The sequence below is a fragment of the Gekko japonicus genome, unplaced genomic scaffold, assembly GCF_001447785.1.
Source record: "Gekko japonicus isolate JY-2015 unplaced genomic scaffold, Gekko_japonicus_V1.1 scaffold2879, whole genome shotgun sequence".
Taxonomy (NCBI): domain Eukaryota; kingdom Metazoa; phylum Chordata; class Lepidosauria; order Squamata; family Gekkonidae; genus Gekko; species Gekko japonicus.
Genome location: NW_015170362.1, coordinates 134961 through 160490, shown reverse-complemented (window position 1 = coordinate 160490; position 25530 = coordinate 134961). Strand labels below are relative to the sequence as shown.

At 42.2% G+C, this 25530-nt stretch overlaps 1 protein-coding gene across 1 annotated transcript in view; it reads right to left on the bottom strand.

The window, feature by feature from the left end:
* Positions 1-309: 309 nt before the first annotated feature.
* The window catches only part of SLC27A6 (solute carrier family 27 (fatty acid transporter), member 6), a 57927-nt gene continuing 32706 nt past the window's right edge, over positions 310-25530 (bottom strand). The window contains exons 6-10 of the mRNA XM_015418222.1: positions 11382-11472; positions 7493-7691; positions 5550-5647; positions 1671-1801; positions 310-486 (exon numbers count right to left, since the gene is read on the bottom strand). Of these exons, the coding sequence (XP_015273708.1) occupies positions 310-486; positions 1671-1801; positions 5550-5647; positions 7493-7691; positions 11382-11472 (696 nt within the window). The remainder of the gene's footprint in view (positions 487-1670; positions 1802-5549; positions 5648-7492; positions 7692-11381; positions 11473-25530) is intronic.

The following is a 25530-nucleotide window of genomic DNA, read 5'->3' as shown; positions in this document are numbered from 1 at the left end:
TGTCTCTCATAAAAATATGTGAGGAAGCTTAGTATGATGGCATTCATATGAAAATCATGAGAGATAATATACTGGGCCAATGTTCAGAAGAACATTCAGCTATATTGTACATTCTAAGAGGTAGAAAACAATTAGTGTTCAGTGATGGTCAAAGCACATAATAGATAGTAAGTAATCATTCAAAATATGAACTATAAAATTTCATTAGTGTATACTCTTACCCAGGAGATCACCTTGGTACATCTAAGATTGGTTAAAAATTTATCTCTTGTGATGCAATTAGCACGAACTGCTGTTAATAAATAAACATTAAAGTTTCACTTGCCCAGATAAGATCTTATCATGCACTTCTTTGGTTAATAGAACATAAGTTTTTTTAGAACTGTCCAAAAAATAAAGCGGATCACTGATTGCAGATGGATTAAATCCTTCCCCCACCAGCTTAAACTTTTGTTGCTTGAAAGTTCCTGTAACTTCCATTATTTCCTACAAAAATGAAAAGATTTTTGTTTAAAGTAGAAAAATTTAATACATGGAGTGAAGAACAGACTATTTGGTCTATCAGAAACTCTACATCAGTATGCTATCTAAACCCTTCCCTGATAATGGATTCTGTTTAAACTTGAGAAGGAACTTTTGAGAAAGAAGATTTCTCTCAGCAGTGGACAGAGAGAGGAACATGCCTTCTTCCTCCTTTTTACACTAAAAAACCACAGGAATTTGGCATGGGGGAGGGGGAAGGGAGCTCCCACTGCTTCTTTGGAGCTTCAAAACTCTCTCTCTCTCTCTCTCTCCCCCCCCCCTCATTCTGGCTGGCCTGCACAAATGCAGAACTCATTTGGAACTGCACAAATATGATGATGATGATGATGATGATGATGATGATGATGATGATGATGATGAACAGAAAGTAATACAAGGAGAGAACTGACCCCTTCCTCCTCACTACCATGACATTTATGCATATCACACACACACACACACACATCTGCTTTTTGTGCCATTCAGTATGGTCCTCAGTTTCAACCCACAACTTACTTCACCTTGTAGTCCTCCTCCCCAAATTCTTGTGTTAAATTACTGGTCTGAACCAGGTCCTAGAATCTCCTGGCTTAGGTATGCCATTGACAAAATCAAAATATGGAATGTCTCCACTCAAAGATGCAGGGATCCCAGCTGAGACTTATAGGAGATGCTGATGTGTTTGTGCATTTTGGCAAAGCTGCCCGTCACTGAATCAGAAGCCATTACGGAAAACTCAGCCCAATAAGTGGTCTTTCAAAGCAACTTCATTATCTGCAGTATTTCTATTTTCCGACGTTAGTTCTTTACTACCCTGAATCTCATTTTATCATTCTCAATCCATGTTTTAATCTCTCCAATCCCTTTATATTATCTTCCCTGGTACAACTCTTCCCAATTTAGAATAATCTGTAGCTTTCATTAGTGTGCCATATAATTCCACCTCATTAATGGAGAGAGTTAGTAGGGCTCAAAGTACCACTGATCTCTGAAATACCCATTAGATAGGTTCCTCTAAATTTATCATGTTGTTGTTTTTCAGTATGTATGAATTAATAGATTGCTGAGCTGATCAGTGATCTTCTACTAGCCATGAAAATGTGTCTATAACACATACATTTTTATATATACATATACATATATATTACCTGGTGTCTTAAAAATAGAGGGCAGGCATAACTGGGTAGATATGTCACCACATGTTGATATAGTTTTTCCAAATCTAAAGATTTATTAGGCTTTAAGATGACAGAGGCCATGCCTGCTTTTCCTTCATAACCTGTGGGAAATTATGATAGAATTAATGCTAAATTGACAGTGATTGGTACATTTCCAGTGATCAAATGTGATATACCCAGTAAATTCATGGGGTTGGGGCAAGGTTAGTTAAACTGATCTTTCCCATCTTCTCTTTTCCACAGAAAGCCTAGGGCTCTGAAAGTCCTCTACTGAGGGTCAAAACCATGTAAACAAATGCAAGATGGCATAGGGAGTGGTATGGGGAGAAGAGAGAACTGGACATAATTGCCTCCGCCTACCTGTTCTGCTAATGGAGAAAACATAGTGAGGTACGCTTTCCATTTGCCAGAGGGAAATTTGCCAGATTCCCCTCCTTACTGTGTTTTCCTCTGCTACTTCATGACAGATAGCTGGGACATGAAGGAAACAGCTATGGGTATGTTCAAAAAAAATTATGTGATGGACAGTCAAGGGTTAATGCCTATCAGAGTCTGAGAACCTTTTAGTGACAGGCAGTTCAAACGGAATTCTGTTGAGTGTCAGTTAAGAAATAACAGTTGGGAACTGACAGTTGAAGAAGAGAGAGTTTAGCACTGACTGCGGAATGGGAAAGAAACTGAAGGAGTGAGTGGATCACGGTGGACCCCCATTCAAGGCGAAAAGGGATAGAGCTTCTAATCAAGAGAAGTAATCCTTGCCCAACGGAAAGGAAAATAGCTAGGGGTGTGCAAAATCAAAAAATGCCCCCCCCCAGATATATTGGACTCCAAAAACATCCAGGATTCATGAAAAAGACAAATTTTTGTACCAGTATGGTATTCAGATTTTTTTGGGAATCCCATTTTTTTTCTTGCTCCATTATAGTCTATGGGACCATTATAGCCAATGGGGAATCTATCTGGGTGTATACAGGGGTCTGGGGAGCTGTTTTTTGAGGTAGAGGCACCAAACTTTCAGTGAAGCTTCTGGTGCCTACTCTTTAAAGACCCCCTAAGTTTAAAAAAGATTGGATTGGGGGTCCAATTCTATGGGCCCCTAAAGAAGGTGCCCCCATCCTCCATTGTTTTCAATGGAGGGGGAAAAGAAAGCATTTAGGGGAAGGCACCAGTTTTTTCTTGGAACTAATACATTGCACTGGTACTTCTCGGCACTCTGTACATACACTGGCTCCTTACTTGGCTTTGTTGAGCTGGCATTGCCACAGTGACACTGGTTCTGCTGGGCACTCTGTACATGCACTGGCTATGCTAGGTTTGCAAAAAAAACCAAAAACCCGGCTTGAATTTGGTGAGCTGTCATCACCACAGTGGCACTGGTTTTGCAAAAATGCCCCCCACTTTCAGTTTCTAATGCTGAGCCTCTCTGGTTTAACATCAGCTTTTTTGGAAATAATGGAGAACTGGGACATCTTCTTTAGAGGCCCATAGAATTGGATCCTCTGGCCCAAGCTTTTTGAAACTTGGGGGGGTCTTTTGAGTAGAGGCCCTAGAAGCTACACTGAAAATTTGTTGCCTCTACCATAACAAACACCCCCCGACCCCTGAAACAGCGCCCCCAGACCCCTGCATACCCCCGACAGTTTCCCCATCATAGCATATGGGGATCATTGACTGTAATTGTCCCAATAGGCTCTAATGGAGCCCAAGACATTTAAAGGTGTTGCAGTCCCTTTAAATGTATTCATGAAGCTGCAGCTTCACCTGGAATAGCATTTAAAGGTAGTGCACTCTCTTTAAATGCCAATAAACTGTGGTTATCCTGTTTTCCCAAATAATCCCAAATTTGGCAGGGATTATCCTGTATTGGCTAAAAAATGGAAAATATACCCTATATCTGGCTGAAAGTTTAGCTGATAAATACCAGTAAGGTATTTTTTGGGCTTGGATAGAGTCAAATTCACACCCCAAGAAACAGCTCTAAAATGAGGAATGATCCCTGGTCTATGTCTAAAGGATTTTGGGAATTTGGTTATATTTTCCTGCCTTCTAAACCTTAAGAGTCCATGAAACTCAGGAACCTATGCTTGAGTGTTTAAGCAGACACTGAAAAGCCTCTCTCCTCAAAGTTTCAAAGACCTTGTTGAAAAGCAAAAACACTAAATCATCTAAAATTAATCAGTGGCAACTAGTCTGCAGCTCTGATTATTCAAAATTCAGGGAAGGTTTGGCCATTAAGACCATCAGGGAAAGTCTTGGTGGGCTGAAGGTCTGGAGGCATCCCCCCAGGTTCACCCCTACAACAGGTGGGCCAGCTCAAAGACAGCGGGAGCTGCCACAAGCTAACACTCCCCATTTTGCACCCTCCATCAATTCCCACCACCGTGCACCAAGCACGCAGGAATTGCCACCGTGAACTGCTGAAGGTGATGGGTGTGAAGGCAGAGGCAGAGGGTTGACCGTTTCCCTCCTTCCTTTCCCCCTTCCATTAGGAGTTGGGCTCTTTAACAGGGCCATTTTTGTCCTCCAGTCCACCCCTGCCAATTTCCTGGCTCAGGGTGGATCTTTCAAGATCCTCATCACCCTTTTCATATTTATGTTGAAGGGGAAAAAATCTCCCTTTTGGAATGACTCTGTGCACGAAGGGGTGCTTCAGGAATTTAACAGGCAAGCAAGGTTTTATCTAAGGAAGATGATCATTGGCCCTGGTCACACGGGCAGGAAAATGCGGGGGGGAAGCGTGGCTGTTTGCCCCGGAGCAAAATAACGCACGGCTGCGCAATCAGATGTCCCGTAGAGGTCCCATCAAGGTCCCATGATTAGGGGGGAGGTGCCGATCACAGAACAATCCTGCGGTGCGGCAAAGAAGCGGCCTCTCTAGCAAAAGGCTCTGCAGATTTAACCCCTTCCAGGGCTGCAGAGGAATGCAAACTGTGTTCTCCGTCCAGTCCCCTCCAGGAGGAGCTTCAGCCGGCCGTCCTCCCACCACGCCCCTCTGCACCTCCCCCTCTGCTGCCCGGTGCAGAGAGTTCCTCTCGAGCAGGCCGAGCCAGGAGTGGGGTGGGGACAGAAAAGAGGAGGAGGCTGTGTTGTTTGTTTTTAAACCAAGTGTGCGCATGCGCCATTGGGTGCTTGTGCGCATCCCGTGGAGACTTGGGGAAAAAACCCCTTTTAGCGACGGGACATGGGCGGGCACTGGATGCCACGACCTACCACCGGAAACGCGATCAGGCACCCGCCCTTGCCCCGCGGTTTCCAGAAACTATTACCTTGGAGGTACTAGTTTTTTACCCTGCATCTTTGGCGGGAAGCCTCGGGTTCGCCACGGGAGCTTTACGCTTCCCAGATGTGGCACTGTGATCACACCCAGAAAATCTGCCTATCTTCCGTCTCTGTAGCGTGGCTAATGCTCCGTGTGACCGCAGCCATTATATGTTGAGAAAAAGTTTCACACTAAAACATAAATTTTCTTATTAACCTTTACATTTCTGATTTAATAATTCATAGAAACTAAAATATGTATAGTCACCTGAGCTTGGTAATAATTATAGACATTTATTTCGGTTATATAAAAAAATCAGAGATCTTTCCATAGATGCCCTTCCTGAAAATATGGCATTTTCATTCAGCAAGGAAAGCTGATAACTCTTCAAGTTTGTAATCTTTTAAAAATTCAAAGTTATATCTTGATATTGAGAGCCACATTTGATAAGAAGATTGATTTCTAAAAAAGATTTCTCTTAAGGAAAATTCCTTTGCAAGGAATATACCTTCTGCAATGAAAATATTTACAAATTAAGCATGTCAAGAAAAAACAACTTAAGTGAAAGAAAAACAAATAAACATTCTTACCCAGCACAGGAATCCCATAAACACTGGCTTCCTGTATAAAATCCAACATACCAATGACATCAGAAACTTCTGTAGTGGCAACATTCTCCCCTTTCCACCTAAAACAAAACATGTGCAGATACATATGCATAGTAACTCATGAAAGCCATGGATCAAGGTTTTAATGTTTTACTGCTTGTATAAAGCTAGCAAGCATTTTTGTGGAATACAAGATATATATTTTTTCAAATGGGATTGGAGCTAAAATTTCTTATGAACAACTTCTTAACAAGTGTAGGTTTTGTTGCTGTTGTCACACTATTAATTTGCATAATTTAAATTGCTAATGTAATAATATTTTAAGGTGTTATTCATATTTCACTAACATATTTCCTACTTTTTACTTTAGAATTAGAACTATCTGTCAAAGGTTCTTATTAATGGTGACAAATTGGACAACAGCAAAAAATGCTGGCAAATGAGTTCTCATGCCTCAGGGTAACTAGGCACCACCAGTCCCTTTAACTAATCCTTCAGCCAAGAGACCAAAGGGTAGGGTCTATATCCCTACTGGGTCTTAACAATTTCTCTGGCAGCTGTAACGAGTAAAGGGCTAAAGTACTGGATTTAGACTGAAGCCTCCAAACCCAAGAACACCACAGAATATAACTAATAAGATTTATTGAAGGAATGTGAGATATATACAATATAAGAGCAGTGTACAGCAAGGAGAAAATAATAAAAGGCCCCAGTCACACGGGCTGGATAACGTGGGAGGGAGGCGGGGCTATTTGCACCGCCGCAATTAGAGCCACCAGAACGTGATTCCACACGTCGGCGGCACACCATGGTTCCTTCCCTCCATGCCTGCGCGTCAACGAGGGGCCAGAGGAAAAATCGGTGGCCAGTGCAATCACACCGAGGGACTCCGGAGGCAGCCCGTGGCAAACCAGTTGCTTAGTACTTTCGAACAGGTAGTTTTTTATCGTGCATTTTTGGTGGTATGTCACCGGTTGGTCACAGGTGCGCTCCACTTCCCAGATGTTGTGGCGGGATTACGCCCAGAAAATCCGCCATTCAATTGTCACTCTCCTGCGGCAAATCCTCTGTGTGAACGGGGCCCAAGTTAAATACCTAACCTAAGGTACTTTTATAAGCATTAGTTCTCTAATCCAGATGTTACCTGACCAGACTGAATCCAAACAGAGTTTCAAAGCCCAAAGTCCCAGGCAGGTGTTCCAGTCAGTAAGGATTCCAGCCTGGTCCAGAATCAAGAAGTGACCCAAAGAAAGATACAATCCAGACAAAGAGTACAGACTAGAATGAAAGATCTTCCTTTATGCTAGGCTCTCTGCATTGGCATGATTCTAGTTGCCCAACTAAATGTGTTGCTAACCAGGTGACCTTAACCAATGAGTTGTGTTGACAGCAGGGGTCTTAACCAATCAGCTAGTAGTATGAGGCCACATACTGTGCAGCTGCAGAAAGGCCCAATTAAACAAGCCACCTGCTCCCACCCATGGGTCCTTGTACTAATGAGATGGAATTTAAATGCAAAACTCCCTCCCAGTTCCTGGCCTTGAAATCTCCAGGCCCCATGACTTCACCAGCTCCTGTGTCAGACTCCCATCTCTTCCTTATCTTCCTCTCTGATACCCTGGTCAGCATGGCCTCCAAATCCCAGAGAAAGAAAAGCTTCTATGATTTTGTAGTCATGAGGCCTGAACCAACGTTCCTGAAAAGGAAAGAGACTACTAGGCAAGCCAGTCTCTTGACATTATCCATAGACATTTTTATTGTAATATGTTCCTTGAAACAGGAGAAATTACACATCATTGGCAATTTGTCAGAAAATACCTGAACCTAAACAAAAGCTTTTGGCATCAGCACAGTAAGCAAAGTACAAAGCAACATTATATATTCATGTCTGTATTTTGATCAGTCAGGTGACTTAAATTCTGTACCTGAATGTATCTCCTGTCCTGTCCCAAAAGTAAAGAAAGTTATCTTGATCTTGGACCATCAGATCTCCTGTATTGAAATAGCAATCTTCCCTCTTAAACACATCACAGAGTAATTTCTTTGCTGTATCTTTCTTATTGCCAGCATAGCCAAAGAATGGATTCTTTGAGTTCACTTTGGATATTAGAAGGCCAGCTTCACCTGTGAGCAAAATGATATATAGCACAGATCTAGATTAGATTAGATTACTACAATGCAGTCTACATGGGGCTGCCCTTGACAAATGTTTGGAAATTTCAATCTCAGAATGCTGGAGCCAGGATGTTGACACGAGTGAGCCGTAGGGATCATATCACTCCAGACTTGGCCCATCTACACTGGCTCCCAATCTGTTTCCTGCCTGATATTTTAAGTTCATTAAGGTATAGTACACAAATATTATTAGAACTTCCATTTTAAACTTTTATTAAAGCATAACAATTGCATTCTTAACACTGACTAAATCAACAGAAAATTATACCATCCACCGTTGTTACATAAATAATTAAAGGAGCGCAATTACATTAATCCCAGCAAGGAGAGGATGTCAACAGAGTGCCAACTTCTCTGGTTATTTGGGATACTTTTCAGATTATTTAGTCTAAGGATGTGGACTTGGAGGACAGGGGCCTACCACTTGTATGACTTTTTCCCTTCCTGGCTACTTAAATCTGCCAGGCAGACTTGCTTGACTAGGTTTGAGAGGTGGTTAATGCCTCCTTGAGAGTGGCAGTGGTGTGTCTACTTCTAAAGAAGCTTACACTGGACTGCGGATAGCTCAATAACTATTGACCAGTCTCAAATGTTCCATTCCTGAGCAATGTGACTGAACAGAGGTAAGTGGCTGGACAACTTCAAGCTTTCCTGGAGGAGGCAAATTGTTTAGATCTCTTCCAATCTGGTTTTAGACCTGGTTATAGGACCAAAACAGTCTTGATCACCCTGGTGGATGACCTATGCCGAAAAATGGACAGAGCGAGTGTGATTCTGTTGATTCTTCTGGTCCAGGAGTCCCATGATCAGTCCTATAACAAGGAATAAACCCAGATTAGAAGGGATCTAAACAATCTGCAGATTTAAGCAACCAGGAGGGGCAATGGTCATACAAGCAGGTGATAGGTCTCAGATTTCCAAGAATCCTGTCCACATCTGCATCCTGAATGAACTGGAAAGAATACCACACAGCTGGACAAGCTGGCACCATCTAACTCTACCACTGCCAGATTCATATGGATATGAGAGATTTTATCCATGAAGTGTTGGGCAAACTGGATATAGTGGGCCACTGGGCTGTTTACCTCATCCTTTGGGCATATCCCAAGAGATCTCTGACCACCCAGAAGTCCTACACTGCATGGATGCAATGTTGGCAGAGACCTATCTTTTCTTTACCATCATAATTGCCTAAGAACAGGCTTTAAAATAAGCTACCCAGGCTCTAAAACCTCAGAGAGCGCGACAATGTGGTATTCAGTTGACCCTCCTCATCTCATATAAATCTCAACAGGAAATAATAGCTGGCCTCACAAACAAAATGAACAAGAGATCTTAGCAGAAAGAGATTATTTATATTTATAAAGTAAAACAGAAACAAAATGGTTCACAGTGTGGCCACCAGATGGCAGCAGCAGTTAGACTCTATAAATAAAGTACTTCAGTAAATTTTTCAAACCCTGCAAATTAAAAAAAAAAAATCCTCGAAACCATACCAGCAAATACGAATGACATATTTACTTTAAAAATGTATATATATGTGCCATATATGGCACAAATATGTGTATATATGGCACATATTAACAAACACCATTAACTGCACTGAAATTAAATAACAATTTGGATAAGGCATTCAAAATCTAAATGATATGTAAATTACAAATAATATAAGCTTAAGAATCTCCTTATTGCTTTCAATATGGCATGAAAATGGGCACAAATCTGCACAATATATCTTTATTAAGGAAGCACCAAACAGGAGCCCCAAAATTTCTGTCCAGTCATGAAGCCATCTCAACTGCACCTCATTTTGAGGCTGAGGCAAGGGGTTGTTCATACAGCTGAAACTAGCCAAACTTTTCTTCGAACAAACAGTTGACACTGAGGTGCAGTATTAGCAAATTGTATTTTCCATTATCTCAAGTTTTAAGTTCAGTGACTGTGTATAAAATGTTCTTATAGAATTCCACAGTGTTTTGCTGGAATTGCATGGCTCTCTGCTCCTGCTTTGTGTCTCCACTAGCACCCAGCAGAAGTTGCTAGCCATGTATTTAGGAACCAGGCCTTCACATTTAAGAAACATCTCCTTATCAGTAATAATGATAGTTAAAATCTTCCTACCAAAAATTAAAGCTAAAATTTCAACATTCTTAATTATATTGATATAAGCTTATATTGATATTCTTGGTAAATCCAGATACAAGTTGTTTTCTCAGAGGATATTGTTAAATACTTGGTTCAAGGCGCATTGCAGTGAACAGCTCTACTTTATTAAGTGATTCAGCACATACAAAACTGAAACCTCAGGGCAACAGCCCTGTTTAAATAGCATGCAAAAAACACACCCAAACACACCCAACTCCCAATGATAGGCTATTTACATAACATTAGTTTCTCATTGGTCACCTCCAGAGTCCTGGTGGGCTATTGTTCTTGAGCTCCAAGCTCAGCCAGTCTCTGGTACCCAGCCCTGGAACAATCCAGCCCTAATACATAACAGGTATGATTTGTACCTTCCAGGGTTGCAGCTAGTGGCTGGCACCTGGCACGAAATGGGAGCCAGCATTGTGTGTAACATGCTGTCACTTCTGGAGAAAACCCAGAAGTGACATTATATCACTCTAGGAACTCCTGGAAACTGTGGTAAAGCCAGGTACAATGCCATAGACTGTACCCTCCAAACCAGCCATTTCCTCCTGAGGAACCATTGTTCCCAATCTCCAGGGGAGGGCTGGAGATCACTCAAAATTACAACTGAAATTACTTCAGGTAGCAGAGATCAGTTCCTCTGGAGAAAATGGTGGACTCTGTGTCATTATACTTTGCTGAGGTTGCCACAGCAAATTGACACTGAGTGCCCAAGGCCAGGACACTCTCCCAGAGCCTCTTTCTAGAGCTTGTTGTGTTTATTTCCACAATGAGACTTATTCCTAGTGTATAAATAAGAATAGATACTTTTGAAACTTTTCATTAATCCTATACTTTTAATGAGTAAATATTTGATACTTTCATTTATAAGAGATAGCCAATTAATATATTTTTAAATGCAGAAAATAAATTTCATCTGACTTGACACCCCTTAAAGCCTGATGCCCTAGGTAACTGCCCAGTTCATCTATGTGTTTGAACTGACCCTGTAGAAAGGGCTGTCGATTATCAGTCCTTTCCTTCAGCCACACTTACCAATGCTTCTGCTGTTGCCCCTCCCCATTATCGAAGTGATGAAAACAACTTGCCATATTAGGCATTTTCAGGGCTGCCAAGCCCCCCCCCCCCCCCCCCGGTGGAGGCAGGGAACACCCTACCCTCTGGTCTCACTGCCAGCAGGAGAAAAATTAAGGGAAAAGGCAGTTCATCTATTTAACAGACGTTCATACAGAAGATGACAAAGGGTTGCTCTGTAAGAATCACCAGAAACTCTATGGTTTTACCACAGAGTCCTAGAGCTACCCCTTGTCATTTCCTGTATGAATTTCTGATAAGTACAGAAGGATGTATTTTTCTTTAAAGAATTCTCCCATGACACTGTACTTGCCACAACCATCCACTGCAACTCTAAGCATCTTTGAGACCTAATATAAATTTTGTAACAGGGTATTGTCATTTAAAATGCTGGGCCTATCCTGATAAAGTCCTTACCATTCTTAACTCTTTCACACCATCCATGTTTATTTCTGATTGGCTCCTCTTTTTGAAAATCATACTTAATCAAGTCAAAAGGAAAAAAGAGCTGAAAAAATAGAAATAAAAACGGACTCAGTAATGTTTGTACAATGACATCAATGGCATAACAAATTAATGAACATTGAATTGATTTTATACAGGCTTTTAATGCCCTTCTACTTACCTAAAAGTAACTTTTAAAATACCACAATGTAAGATATGCCCTCCTGGATCAGACCAGCAGTCCATCTAGTCCAGCATCCTGTTTCACACAGTAGCCAACTAGCTGCATCGAGGACTAACCACAACTCACGGAAGCCTTATTTATTTTATATGCCAATAAAGGACTCACTGATTGATTGAATTCATAGAGGCCTTCCCCCGGCACTGCAATTCTGAGTTCTACTGCTTGTGAACATTTCCTTTAGTCATCATGACTAGTAGCCATTGATGGACATATTGTTCACAAATGTGTCTAACTCATTTTTAAATCCAAACCATTTCTATGAGCAGCTATGGTAGTGAATTCCACAACTTAATCCCTTGTTGAGTGCAGAAGTACTGCCTTTTGTCTGTATTTAACTTACTGTCCACCAATTTCATTGGGTGCCCCAGACTTCCAATATTATGAGAAGCCAAGAAAAAGTTATCTCTACCCAATTTCTTCACACCCTGCATAATTTTAGATTATCTATCATGTCTGCCCTTAATTCTCATCTACCTAAATTAAAACCCCAAACTCTTTAAGCCTTGATCATTTTGGTTGTCCTCTTCTGCACAATCTTGTGGCTCTACAATGTCTTTATTTGAGATACGACTATGAGAACTGTACACAGTATTCTAAAGGAGGTTGTACCATAGATCTAAACAAGGACACTTCACTATTGACTGCTTTACTTTCAATTCTTTAATTAATAATCCATAGCACGGAGTTTGACTTTTTCACCTTTAACACACACACTCAATCAACATTTTCACTGAACTTTCTACTACAAAGACCTCTTTCAGTTACTGCCCAAACCCTATCAGCATATACTTAAAATTAGGATATTTTGTTTCACTAGGCAACCCCTTACACTTACCTACACTGAAATTAATTTACCACACTGCTGCTCACTTACTAAATTTGGAGAGATCCTCCTGAAGTTCTTAATAATAGGCAATGATTCACAATCCTGAATATTGCAGTATCATCTGCACACTTGGTCACCATGCTTCTCACCCTCAATTCCAGATAATGTATGAACAAACTGAATAGCACCAATACCCACCCTTATAGGACCCCACTGCTTACTTCCCTTCATTGTGAGAACTGTTCTTTTATTTCTGCCCTCTGCTTTCTACTTTTTAACCAATCTTTAATCTGTAAGAGAGAATTACATCTAGATGCCTTCACAGTGGATATTCATTTGGGTTATTGGGATACTGAAGAGCTGCAAAGTTCGTCTTAAAATGGCACTGGAACTTATTGCAATAGTGACCATTATATACCCAATTCTGAACCACACCACAGGAAATAAGACTAATAGATCTGCATAATGGAGCTAGGGGCAAATGGGAGGATTCCTCTACAAACCTGAAGGAAGTACCAGGTTTGCAGAAACATCTGAAATCTGAGGGGGAAAACCCTATCCAGTATAAGAGAAACATTGCCTCTAGCTGTAAGAAAAGAATGGCCACTGAGTTCTTAATGGCAGAAGAATAAGAAAAGAGTTGGTTTTTATACCCCACTTTTCTCTACCCTAAGGCATCTCAAAGTGGCTTACAATCACCTTCCCTTCCTCTCCCCACAACAGGCACCCTGTGAGGTAGGTGGGGCTGAGAGAGGTCTGAGAGAGCTGTGACAGGCCCAAGGTCACCCAGCAGGCTTCATGTGGAGGAGTGGGGAATCAAACCTGGTTCTCCAGATTAGAGTCCACTGTTCTTAACCACTACACCATGCTGGCTCTCAATGGCAATTCTGAAGCTTGCTATGCCACCACAATAACATTGCTGAGCCTTATGAGGCCAAAATAGCCCTGGAAAAGATCCCATCCCCCTCCTCTGTCCTGGGGACATGCCTGATGGTGTCTATCAAAGACTCCTTACAGACACAGCTGGCCTCAGCCCAGCCTGATAGCAACAACAACAACACAACTGACCCCGGCAAGTTTCTTATGATTCCTTGTAGTCGTTCCTCCCCCCCTTGCCATATGTATATTTCAAATACTGAATAGATTGTAAACATATTTTTGCTTTCTTTAAAAAAACAACATCCCATTTTATAGCACTCTCTTATTAAACTTAAAAAATGTATGGGTATGTCTAAGTCAACAGACATGATGTTCCCATCTTCAGTACAATTTGAAGCATCAGTATTTCTTCCAGGTGGGAAAATGTTGAGGGAATGTTAGATACAGAATCGCCCTGGGAGGAAAAATTGCAGCTCAAAACCACATTCAAATACCTCCAGGCAATGCTATACTGACAACAAAGTCACCCCTGAACAGCCATAAATCTATATAGAAGTTACCATAAAATTTGATTACCAAAGGAAGCGAAAGCGGCATGGAGTGTGGAGGCTAACATAAAATCTGATGATCAAAGGAAGTGACAGCAGCATGCAATGCAGAGGGGAATTTCTGTTCCAACGTGGGTTTCATAAAACAATGGAGGGAAAAGCCAATGCAAAATCAGCCCTATTCAGGTTCTTCTTCAGATTTACCATCTAGAGACTGCTTATTGCCTTTTGCTTCTACCTTTACCCTTTTTTTATCATGTAGACTTCAGCTTTATAAAGATTGTCAGTAAAGGTAAAAGAAGGGCATTTTCACACAAGAAATAATTGACGTACACCTGATGGCTACTGGCTTTGAAAGAGGATTAGACAAAGTCATGGAGGAAAGGTCCATCAATGGCTATTAGGCATGATGGCCAAATAGGACCTCTGTGTCTGAAAATACTGTAACTCTGTGCCAATTTCTGTGAGGCAGAGAAGAAGACTGTAGCCTGTTTGTCCTTTCTGGGTCAGCCACTATAGTAAACAGGATGCTGGACCACTGGTCTGATCCAGCAGAGCTCTTTTCTTTTTTAAAAAAGAAAATATATAGAAAGCGAATTCCTTTGAGCTAGACAGATTTTAAGTACTCTTTCTTATTAATTTAATTATCTCATATTGGATATAGTGTTAATAAGCCAGAAACAGGTGGAAACCCTAATCTCTAGAAAGTTTTCATAAACATAACAAATATCCTTTTCTTGATTTAAAAATCCTTACATTCAATTCAGCATCATGGTAAACAAAATGTTCATAGTTAAGTCTTTCTAATGTCCAGTAACTACCATAGCTTAATTTAGAAGTTGCCATAGAGATGTCCAGGGGGAAAAAAGAACTATCCCTTTAGAAAATGCTTTTGTAGTTTGAAACAGATGGCATTCTCAAATAAACTAGTTAACTCATGTCATATGACTACCAAGAAGCAGGAAATTTTATGTGACCTAAAATTTTGATTGTCTTTTTAGTATTCAACGAATTAATACATGAGAAGTTTTCCAAGGAATTAATATATGAGAACACAAACTAAGGAAGCTTCAACATTGCCATAATTTGCAGAAGTTTTAGATCTGATCCTGCAGTTTTCTGGATTCAATTAATATACTGTCCCTGGTTGCAAAAATAGTAGCTGGCTGCCATGAAGTTACTATAATTTTTAAAATGCAGAACAGAGAGTACGGAGAGAAGTAAACCACTTATCATGTAATAAAACCTGGTACAATATCATCTAGACAGAATATATACTATTTCTTGGACTTCCGGTGGGTTGATCGGCGATGGGGGTAGCTCTCCTCGATGCTCGAGGAGGCAACTAGCACACCTTTGGCTTGGAGGGGTGCCACCTCAAGTGGCACCCCCACGGAGCCCTTGTGAAGGGTTCCAGGCCAGGGGGCTTTTGAGGGTTAGCCTCCTTGACAGCTTGATGCTGGAGAATAGTGGCTTCCTTCCACTCTGATGGTCCAGCCGATGGGTGACCTTAGGGTACAAGCCAATCTAACCGGGACAAGCGCAGGAGATCGAGCGGAATAGCGTATGAAAAGAGCGGGGTCAAGATATGACCAACAAGGAATGTGAGTTCGAAATAAACGGATTATTTTACTAAAACGGAGTACCCCCCCCCCCGTGGGAAAAGCAAACACACACACACACACACACACACACCCCTTCTGCCTCAGTGGTGACAAAATCCATTCGATACCTATGGAACTGTTCAGATTGCTGTAAGGGTACTGCCTGCGCCCAGAGCAGCCTGTTGCGAGAGAGGAACACAAGCAAGCACCTGACTAGGGGTGTGCCAATATATATATATTTTCAGCCCATTCGGATTCAGCCGAATTGGGCAGAATCAATTTCGGCTGGCATAAAGACTCCTGTATGTCAATTTCGGCAGTACATGCGCCAGCCGAATGTCAGTTTCAGCCCCATTATATCCTATGGGCCATTGAAGTCAATGGTGAAAACATAGGGTATATTCTGGGAGCTGGAGGGGAGGGGGTTGGAGGGAGAGGCTCCAAACTCACAGGTTCGCTGCCGGAGCCTCTCCCCAAGATACCAAACAAGTTTGAAGAACATTGGACCAGGGGGTCCAATTCTACAGCCCCCCAAACAGGTTGCCCCTATCCCCTCCATTGTTCTCTATGGTGGGGAAAACGTAACTTTTTCCCACCATAGAGAACAATGGAGGGAATTGAGGCAACCTGTTTGAGGGCCCGTAGAATTGGACCCCCTGGTCCAATGCTCTTGAAACTTGGTGGGTATCTTGGGGAGAGGCTCCAGCAGCTACCCTGCTAGTTTGGAGTCTCTCCCTCAAGCCCCCTTCCCTCCAACCCCCAGAATATACCCTATGTTTTTGCCATTGACTTCAATGGCCCGTAGAATATAATGGGGCTGAAATTGACATTTGGCTGGCCGAAAGACTCCCCAATCAGCTCCTACTGATGAAACTGACATGCAGGAGTCTTACTGCCAGCCTTATTCGGCAGAATCCGAATGGGCCGAATTTATTTATTTATTTTGCACATCCCTATAGGTGACTTTGCTCTCTAAATTTTGAAAATGCTTGTTTTAAGACCACTTTTAGGTTGGTTCAGAATTAAGTTTAGCAAACAGTTTTTTTCATGCTCCCCTGCCTGTGAGGCAAAGCACCCCTGGCCTTCCCCTCAAGGGTTAATGTTAATTGAAACGGGTCTGGTCCATCCTATGGGTGTTACTAATCGGTCTCTTGGTCTTATAATCTTCAAGGCCAGAGATGATGGTGATGTGATTAGCTTCTCATGGGAATCTATGGCCCCATAGGATGGAGGGTGGAGAGTCAGGGGTGATGAGGTAACCTTCTAAAGGCTTCTCCTGAGAATGTGTCCTGATTGGATGTTATCCTCATCTGGTGTTGCTGGGCCAAAACTATAATCTAGCTAAGGCCCTAAGAAAGAAAGACTAGCAGAGATCTTGCTGAACTAAAGGTCTGAACTGTGACCTGCTTGAATTGCAATTGCTAGCAATGTAGAGAACACTTGAGCTTTGGCCTTTGAGTTTGAAACTTAAGGTTTGTGCTGTCTAATGCAAGCTCCGAGACTATTAGACAGCTGAGCTAGTCCTTTTTTATTTTCTTGCTGTGTAATTTTAGAGTAGGGTGTGGGCTATAGAATAACTTCTTATATTTACTGAAACTGAAATAAACTTTATGGATCTTTTTTCAAAAAATTAAACAATGGTCTAGTTACATGTGTGCAACTGCCCTGGGGCCCCAGGGGGTTCAGGCTTGGACTCCTTGAAACCCCCCAGTCCAATTCTTTATCAGGAGTACAACAAAGCTGAAACTTCTCTCTCAGTCCAGTCTCCCTGTTAACTGCTATATCTCCCCCCCCCTTCAGTTCCCACATATCCAACCTTCTGGCAACTACAGCAGGGTGGTCATTATAGAAGTATTTGTTCTGGATGCTGGCTGGAACTGCTATAGCAGCATCCCAGATAACAGGGACCATAGGTTTTTTCATATGCCTTAGTCCTTAGCAGTGATTACACATCCAAAGACTTCTTTGTACCTAGGATAGCTTAAGGAACCCTGGGCTATGTTGTTACCAGGAACCTAAGCACTCACACTGAAGACTCAGGGGTACTGGAAAAACATCATATTTTTGTGCCCCCTTGTGGCAGGAGCTCTAGTTTCACTACAGAAAAAGAAAGCCAAGGAGGCTCCGATGCTCCTCAGTGCAGAAAAATAAGATCTTCAGCAGAATATAAATAAATATGAGCCAAGAATAATCCTTTGTTTGAATGCTAAGACTGCAAAAATTCCACACATGTGCAAAGTGCATTTTCCCTCAGTGCACAGTAACTATACACCTCTACTTACTTGGAACTGTAAGATAATTTCTAGGTTGGAGAGAGTGATTTGCAGGTAGCTGTAACCTGGGAATCTCTGTTTAGTAATTAAGGTACTGATTTACTTCATTTCCATTTTAGCCAACACAGTTTTTAATCTTAACCCACCAGTCATGCAACCTCACTTGAGAAAAGAATACAGGTAAATGGTCAATCAACAAAGGACTCATAGTATGATGATAAGCAAATCATTTTTCTCTGGGTAGCTGGTCATATACCATATTACAGATAGTGGCTTCAATGCATACCTGCTTGTGGTAACTACTGCACATAGAAATTAGGCTGCAATTTCCCCACTTTCCTGGGAGTAAGCCTCACTGAATAAAAAGGTCTACTGAATAAAAAAAATCTACTTTTGAGTAGACCTGCTTAGACTTGCTCCCCTAGAGATGGGAGACAATAATCAGACACTAACTGTTGGCTACAAACTGAGCCCTGGATTATTAATGTAGGGCAACATAACTAATTTTAACAATAGCTATTTCACTGTTAAGTCTAACTTATAATGCAATTTATTTCCATAGAGAAGCCCTAGAGAGCTAGCACAACTAATACAAATATTCCAAGCATTAGCAGCTTAGAAGACAGTGGTTATATTTAATGCATAGAGCTTCTGAAATTTCATTCTGTCTTACAAAAGAGCAATGCTTGTTAAGTTTAGGCTATGTCTATAGAACTCCACTTAATGTGTCCCTTTTAGTCTTCCACAGCTTGTGGACCAATTAACTTGTGCACCAATGAACTTGGAACAATTCCAGAATGAAAACTAGAAGGGTAGCTTTGTTCAAAAGACTTCAGTGCTTCAGGAATTCAAGACTGCCAGAATGCTAAGTGTTATTACTGATGCGATAAGTAGCTTCTTTTCAATTTCCCAGTGAAACAGAGAGACAAAACAATAAAGACCTTCTGTTGGACCAACACATTTTGAGTACGCAGTCTTCCAGCTGCAAAAAAGTGCCACTTTTTAAAGTTTCACAGAGGCTTCCTTTACAGCTCACACCTTCTTTTCAATGGGGGCTAGTTCAATATACACAATTACTTCTTTTTCTCAAGGCCCCTAACAGAAAAAGGGAAAGGCTGTTTAAGCCTTCAACTACCTCTTGGTTTTGTTAGCTTTGAGTCCAGCAACACCTTAGAGACCAACAAGAGTTTCACGGTATAAGCTTTCAAGAGTCAAAACTCCCTCTGTCAGACACAGTGGAATAGAAGTGGAGATCTCAGTCCATTTATCCTGTTCAGAAGGTGGGAGGGATGTTGTAAAGAATACTTGTAAAGGATGCAAATGTACAATGGTTTTTGGTAAGCAAATGGGGAGGGGAACACTTATTAGCATTTTAAAAGGGGGGAGGTGTTCAGTTATTTTAAAACCTGTCATTTCCCCTTTAAAGCGCTGATCACAGTGTAGGGTTGTGTGAGGTGCTGAAAGGTTAAGTACCCTCTCCTTTCCCTATATGATCCTAATCCAAACTATAGTTATGTATATTTGCAAATTGTGTTTTACATATGAATGGAGATCCCTGAACTTTGTCATGTCTGTGCTGGCCCTAAACATACAAATAGGGATGTGTGCTCAGATATATCTGGTCTGAAAATATATCCAGTCTGAAAATATATCCAAAAACACCATATCAGTATTCCCCACCCAAGTATATTCCAGATCCAGGTACACATTAGAGATTCTTGGTCAATACTAGTATTCCTATCTCAAATATTCCTGGAAATATTTGGAAATATCCAGGAATAAATGCTGGGAACTGAAGGAGGAGGAAAGGGGGGGGGCTATTTAAGGTGGAATTGCTACAGCAGGGCAAGTGATATTTCAAATGGAAGTTAAGGAGATTGAATGAGATTTAAGGATATAAAATTTAAGAGAAATTGTGATCAAAATCAAATATAAAAAGAAATAAGTGTTACAAGGTAGTTTTTATGTGTAATTTTAGAAAAGCGTAAAGCCTTATAATGTGACTTAAAAACAAATATTAATAACAGCTGTATGGAATTTAGTATGGCTGTAGCAAAAGATATTAATAGCACTTGTATGAAATTTTTTATAAGAAATGCAAAATTGAATTGAGTATTAGGTATGTCTTTCTTTTAGGGTTAATATACAATTTTTAGAATGCTTTGCTTATAGAATGGCTATGTATGAGCAGTAGGACATTAAGGATCCATAAATATATGAGTAAGGTTTGGTTTTGTAATTATAAGATCTGAATATGAGAATCCATAGATATGAAATTAATACAACTGAAATATGATTATAAAAAGTACTAAGGTAATAAGATGGTATCAGTATTTGTATGAAAACCTTGATAAAGAATGTGAAGTTGAATTTAGTATTTGGTTTGTCTTTCTCCGTAAGGGTTAATATATAATCTTTAGAATGCTTTGGTCATAGAATGGCTATTTATAAACAGTAGGATATTAAGGATCCATAATTATATGAGTAAAGATTGGTTTTGTAGTAAAAAATTAAGAGGTTCAAAATATTTGATTATGAGAATCCATAGATATGAAATTAATACAATTGAAATATGATTATTAAAAAGTATCAAGGTAATAAGATGGTATAAATGTCTTCTAAGAAGTTACAAATGATTTTATGATGTAAAGGCAATAACTTGGTTTTTGGCAGATATCAATAAATGTATGAACTTGAGTGACCAGATTTAACAAAAAGAATTACCTGATTGTATAAGTAGGATTATTAATGTAATGTAACAGAGTTTGTAGAAGGAACTGTAAGCACTATTTTCTTTTTCTGCTTTGTATCCCTCCCCTATTCCCTACTTCCTTACCTCCCTTTCTTTTTTAAAAAATCAATTAAAATTTAAAATTAAATTAAAAAGGGAATATCCAGGAATATCTGGGGCTGGCATATTAAAAGCATCAAACCTAGTGTGGGGGGGTGCATTTTCCAGGTTTTGCGGGCAACAGGAAGTAGAGTGGAGGGAGGCAGCTCTCCCAGGCAAATGGGATCTCACATTAGGGAGAGTTTGCCAGGTTGCTTCTGCTGGAATTCTCTTGTTTGATATTGGTTCTGTTGGGTTTACACTGTCACATTGGCCCTGGGTTCTGCTTGGCTTCTGTGGTTTGACGTCTCTTGCTTCAGTTGGTTTGGCTTAGATTATCTGATTTTACATTGGATGTGTAGGGCTTGCTACACTGGCCTGTGGTTCTGGCTGGAATTCTCTGCTTCTATTGGTTCATTTGAGCTTGTTCCTTCTGTTAGCACTGGGAGGCTTTTGGCCAGTGGTTGTTTGCCTTTGTGTGTTTGGCTGTTTGTTGACCTGGAAAAATGATGGAATCACCCCCCACCCCATAGGAACAAATTGCGGATGGCTGGGGCATCTTGTTCAGGGTCCCATAGAATTGGATCTCTTGGTCCAAGTCACTTGAAACTTGATGGTTCTTTAGTGGTCAGGCAGAAGCAGCTCTGCTGCTATTTTGCTGTGATTTGGTCAAAAAACCTGCCCCTCCAGATACATGGAAATATTCCCCATAGAGAATAAAGGCAAAGGTTTCCCTTGCTTGAAAGCTATTCGAACCCAACTCTAGGGGGCAGTGTTCATCTCCGTTTCCAAGTCGAAGAGCCAGCGCTGTCCAAAGATGTGGCTGGCATGACTAAACGCCAAGACGCATGGAACGCTATTACCTTCCCACCGAAGTGGGAGAGTAATGAATCCAAATAATTTCCAGATCGCCCCACCCACCAAATCCAAATCTGAACTCTGAACCGGTATTGGAGACACAAATAATTTAGAATACTGATAATTATGGCCTCCATAAAATCCAGATCTGAAAAATACCAAAAAAAATTGGTACACATCCCTACATACCGAACAATCCTATTCCAGAATTATGCCTCCAGTGTTTATTTGGAATCCTATTTTAGTTCAGAATTTGTCCTACCCTCACACTAGCTAGCATCATTCCTGTGAAAGTGGCAGTGTTCATTAAATTAAAACACTTGTGTCAATAGACAGCCAAAGATTACTAACTCTCCCCATTCCCCATCAGGCCCGTAGACAGGATTTTTTGATTCAGGGGGCCTTTAAATAAGTCGGTGGGCACTGACATCACAAAAAAAATATTGAAAAAACTCAGGCTCACCAGTTGGAGCACCTGTAAACTGCTCAGAGCCAAAGAGGCTGCTAGGTTCTCCTGTGTAAATGTGAATGGAAGCAGTTCCCAAGCGCCCGGGCATGCGAGACAGCTCTGAGTGTGGCAGCCTGACGCTGGTTGGCCTGGTCCCACAGGAAGGGAGGCAGAAGGACCGGCAAGCCCCCACAGCCCTTTTCTGCCTTCCGCTTCTCCTGCTCCCTCGGGGGAGGAGCCTTCCCTTCCCTTTGCACTGCAGCCTCCTCCCCAGCCTGCTGGATTCCTGATGGGTCTTGCCACCACCGGGGCTGGGACGTTTTACAGGGAAGTAACGTACCACAAGTAAAGCTGTGCAAATATCTGCCGGCTCCAGATGAGAGGGTTATGGAGGGGACAGGGTCCAGGGCAGAGATCTAAAGAGTCTCTCCCCACCCACACGCAGCCGCCCCCAATGTGAAACAACTTCTGTTCCTGGCTGGGAATTTGTGTGTGTGTGTGGGGGGGAATCCAAGCTACACTTTCACTTTCATGCTGGGAGGCAGAGAGGCTGGTTGCAGGTGCCAAGAGGCCCGATTTGCAGCACACACCTCTGAGACAAAAGGGACCCAAATGCTGAATTAGTCCCCCCCTCCCCAAATACCTCAGCAGGTCAAGTCATTCCAATGCCAAAATCCTCCTTCTCTGTCTTGGAGTGGCAGCCTGCAATCCCTAGCTGTGTTCAGATGGAGGAGCAATGGGCGACGGAGTTTTCTCCATTCCCGAATGCAGAGCAGGATACAAACAGACATCCTCCCTCTTCTCAACCCCCCCCCCATCCCCAGATCCCAATGACGATCTACAGGGCTCGCTCTTGCCTGGGCCAGCGGGAAAACAAAAGGGACAGCAGCAGCAGTGGAGAAGCAAGCCATGCTTGCGGAAGGGGCAGCAGTGGCAGGCCTGGGCTAGATGGAAGTTGGGGGGGCAGGCCCCGAAATGCTTCAATGTAGCTACGGGCCTGTTCCCCAGCTGTATTCAAAGACAGAATTCGGACTAATTGTGACCCATCACTCATAATATAAGACACATCACTTTTATCTAGATATGTGAAGTTGCCAGGGGCCCCGAGGGGTAGACTGTCAGTGTAACTACAATTCTGCTTCTACTGTTACAGCGCTGTTTTACATTTCTGCTTAGCGTGCATAGGATCATGCCATCCATAGTATCATTCTGTTAGCCACTATTATAAGATATTTTGAAAGTTTACCACTGTAATGTATCCAGTCCAGACAAGTCCAGACAAGTCCTGAGACAAACGTCGAGCTTCACTCCAAGAGACAATGGACTATGCGGATCCTAGCCCGCTCTAATGAGGGGGCTAGGTTCCCGGCCGAGAGCCTATGGGACTCTCGGCCACTGTAAATAACCTATAGGGAAGTAAGGGTGTGTTTTGGGTGGCGATTTCTCGGGGAATATAAGCCGGCCTGCGAGCCGGCCAAAGTCGTCTTGTTCCGGATAGAATAAAGTACGCTTTGCTGAAATCACTCTCCGTTTGCATACTTTTCAACCACAATGCACTGTTATAAATTAGGCTTGTTTACTGCTTGCTATGCTAATGAGTGCACTGTGAGCTCTCTGCTCAAACTATTCATGTTCCCACACAAAGCCTTCTTTCTACAGGCTACTGTACATGTCTCCCTTCTCCATAGGAGTCATAGTGCTGGTAGGGTTCATCCTTTACAACTAACAAGCTCCTGAGAGGCACTTCAGAGGCAAGTGTAAAAATAAAGCAACAGGTAGATTTATGAGCATACTTACAGTTTTCGGCAGATATAATTAAGGTATACAATGGACTCAGTGCTTTCAAAACAAATATGTTCTATGAAATGTTACCGTATAGAACATTTTAAAGTATAATGGGTAACCAAAATGTGTAGGCTTTCTTCATTGTTAGATGTATTAGGCAACTATCTAATATGTAAATGTATCATCTAAGAAGAATAACTGGTCTTGTCCACTAGCACTTGGTCTTTAATAATAGGGATGTGCACAAAATTGGGGGGGGGGTGTTCAGATTTGAGTATATTGGACCAAAGAAGTTTGGGATTCCTGGAGAAACCCACATTCCAATACTGGTATGGTATTTGGACTCAGGTTTTGTTTTTGTTTTTTAAATAAATCCTGATTTCCCCCCCCCCCCGCTCCATTATACCCTATGGGACTATTAGAGTTAATGGGGAATCTATATGGGGGTATCCAGGCATCTGAGGGGGTTGTTTTTTGAGACAGAGGCACCAGAATTTCACTGTAATTTCTGGTGTCTCTCCTCAAAAGACCCCCCTCCCCAAGTTTCAAAAAGATTGGATAAGCAGGTCCAATTCTATGGGCCCCCAAAGAAGGTGCCCCATCTCCCATTGTTTCCGATGGTGGGGGAAACAGCAAAAAAACCCCTAGGACTGGTGTCAAACCAGAGAGTCTCTGCAGTAAAAACTGAAGGGGGGGGGATTTTTCCAAGCCCAGCAGAAACAGTGCATGTACAGAGTGCCCAGAAGAACCAGTGCCACGGTGGCAATGCCACTTCAACAGATTAAAGCAAAGGGGGTGCAAGTGCAGTACAGACAATGCATGTACTGATTACCCAGCAAAACCAGTGCCACTGTAGAAGAGGAAGAGAAGAAGAGATTGGATTTATACCCCGCCCTTCACTACCCTAAGGTGTCTCAGAGCGGCTTACAAACTCCTTTCCCTTCCCCTCCCCACAACAGACACCCTGTGAGGTGGGTGGGGCTGAGAGAGCTCTGACACAAACTGCTCTTTCAGGAACAGCTGTGCCAGAGCATGTGACTGACCAAGGTCACATCAGCAGGTGCAAGTGGAGGAGTGTGGAATCAAACCCGGTTCGCACAGATTAGAGTCCGCACACTTAACCACTACACCAAACTGGCTCTCTACCACTGTGGCAATGCCAGCTCAGCATATCCAAGCAAGGGTGAGTTAGCAAGCCTAACACAGCCAGCACATGTGCAGAGTACCCAGCAGAACCAGTGCATGTACAAAATGCCCAAAGAAAGTGCCCCCATCCTTCATTGTTTTCAATGGAGGAAAAAAAGAAAGCATTTAAGGGAAGGCACTGGGTTTCGCTGGGCACTAGTACATTGCACTGGTATTGCTTGACACTCTGTACATGCACTGGCTTTGCTGGGCTTGGATTTTGTAAGAGATTAATGGCTTCAGCCCTAGAGGAGCTGTGGGAAGTCCCTACAGCATCCAGCTACAAGGGTCATCACCAGCCATGTGTCTCTTGTTTATTTCTTATCCCCAGTGCTCCCTCACCCAATCCCTTTACAGTGCCCAGTCCCGTCTCTGCTTCCCCAGACTGAAGCTTGCAGCCTTGGGCGGGTCCTTCCCCCCTCAAGTCCAACGTGAGTCCTGGGAAGCCTGCAGGGAGGCTCTTCTGGAGCTCTGACACTCCTGACGGCTTGCCTTCCCTGTCAGCTGTTCTGAGTGGGCCACACCACTCCTGGCTGCTTTGCTGTCTGTCCTCTAACACTGGAGAGAGGACCTTCCCCAGCGTCTCTGCCAGGGCTATTTCTGGGCAGGCATGCACAGGAACGGAGTTCCGGCTGGCGTCAG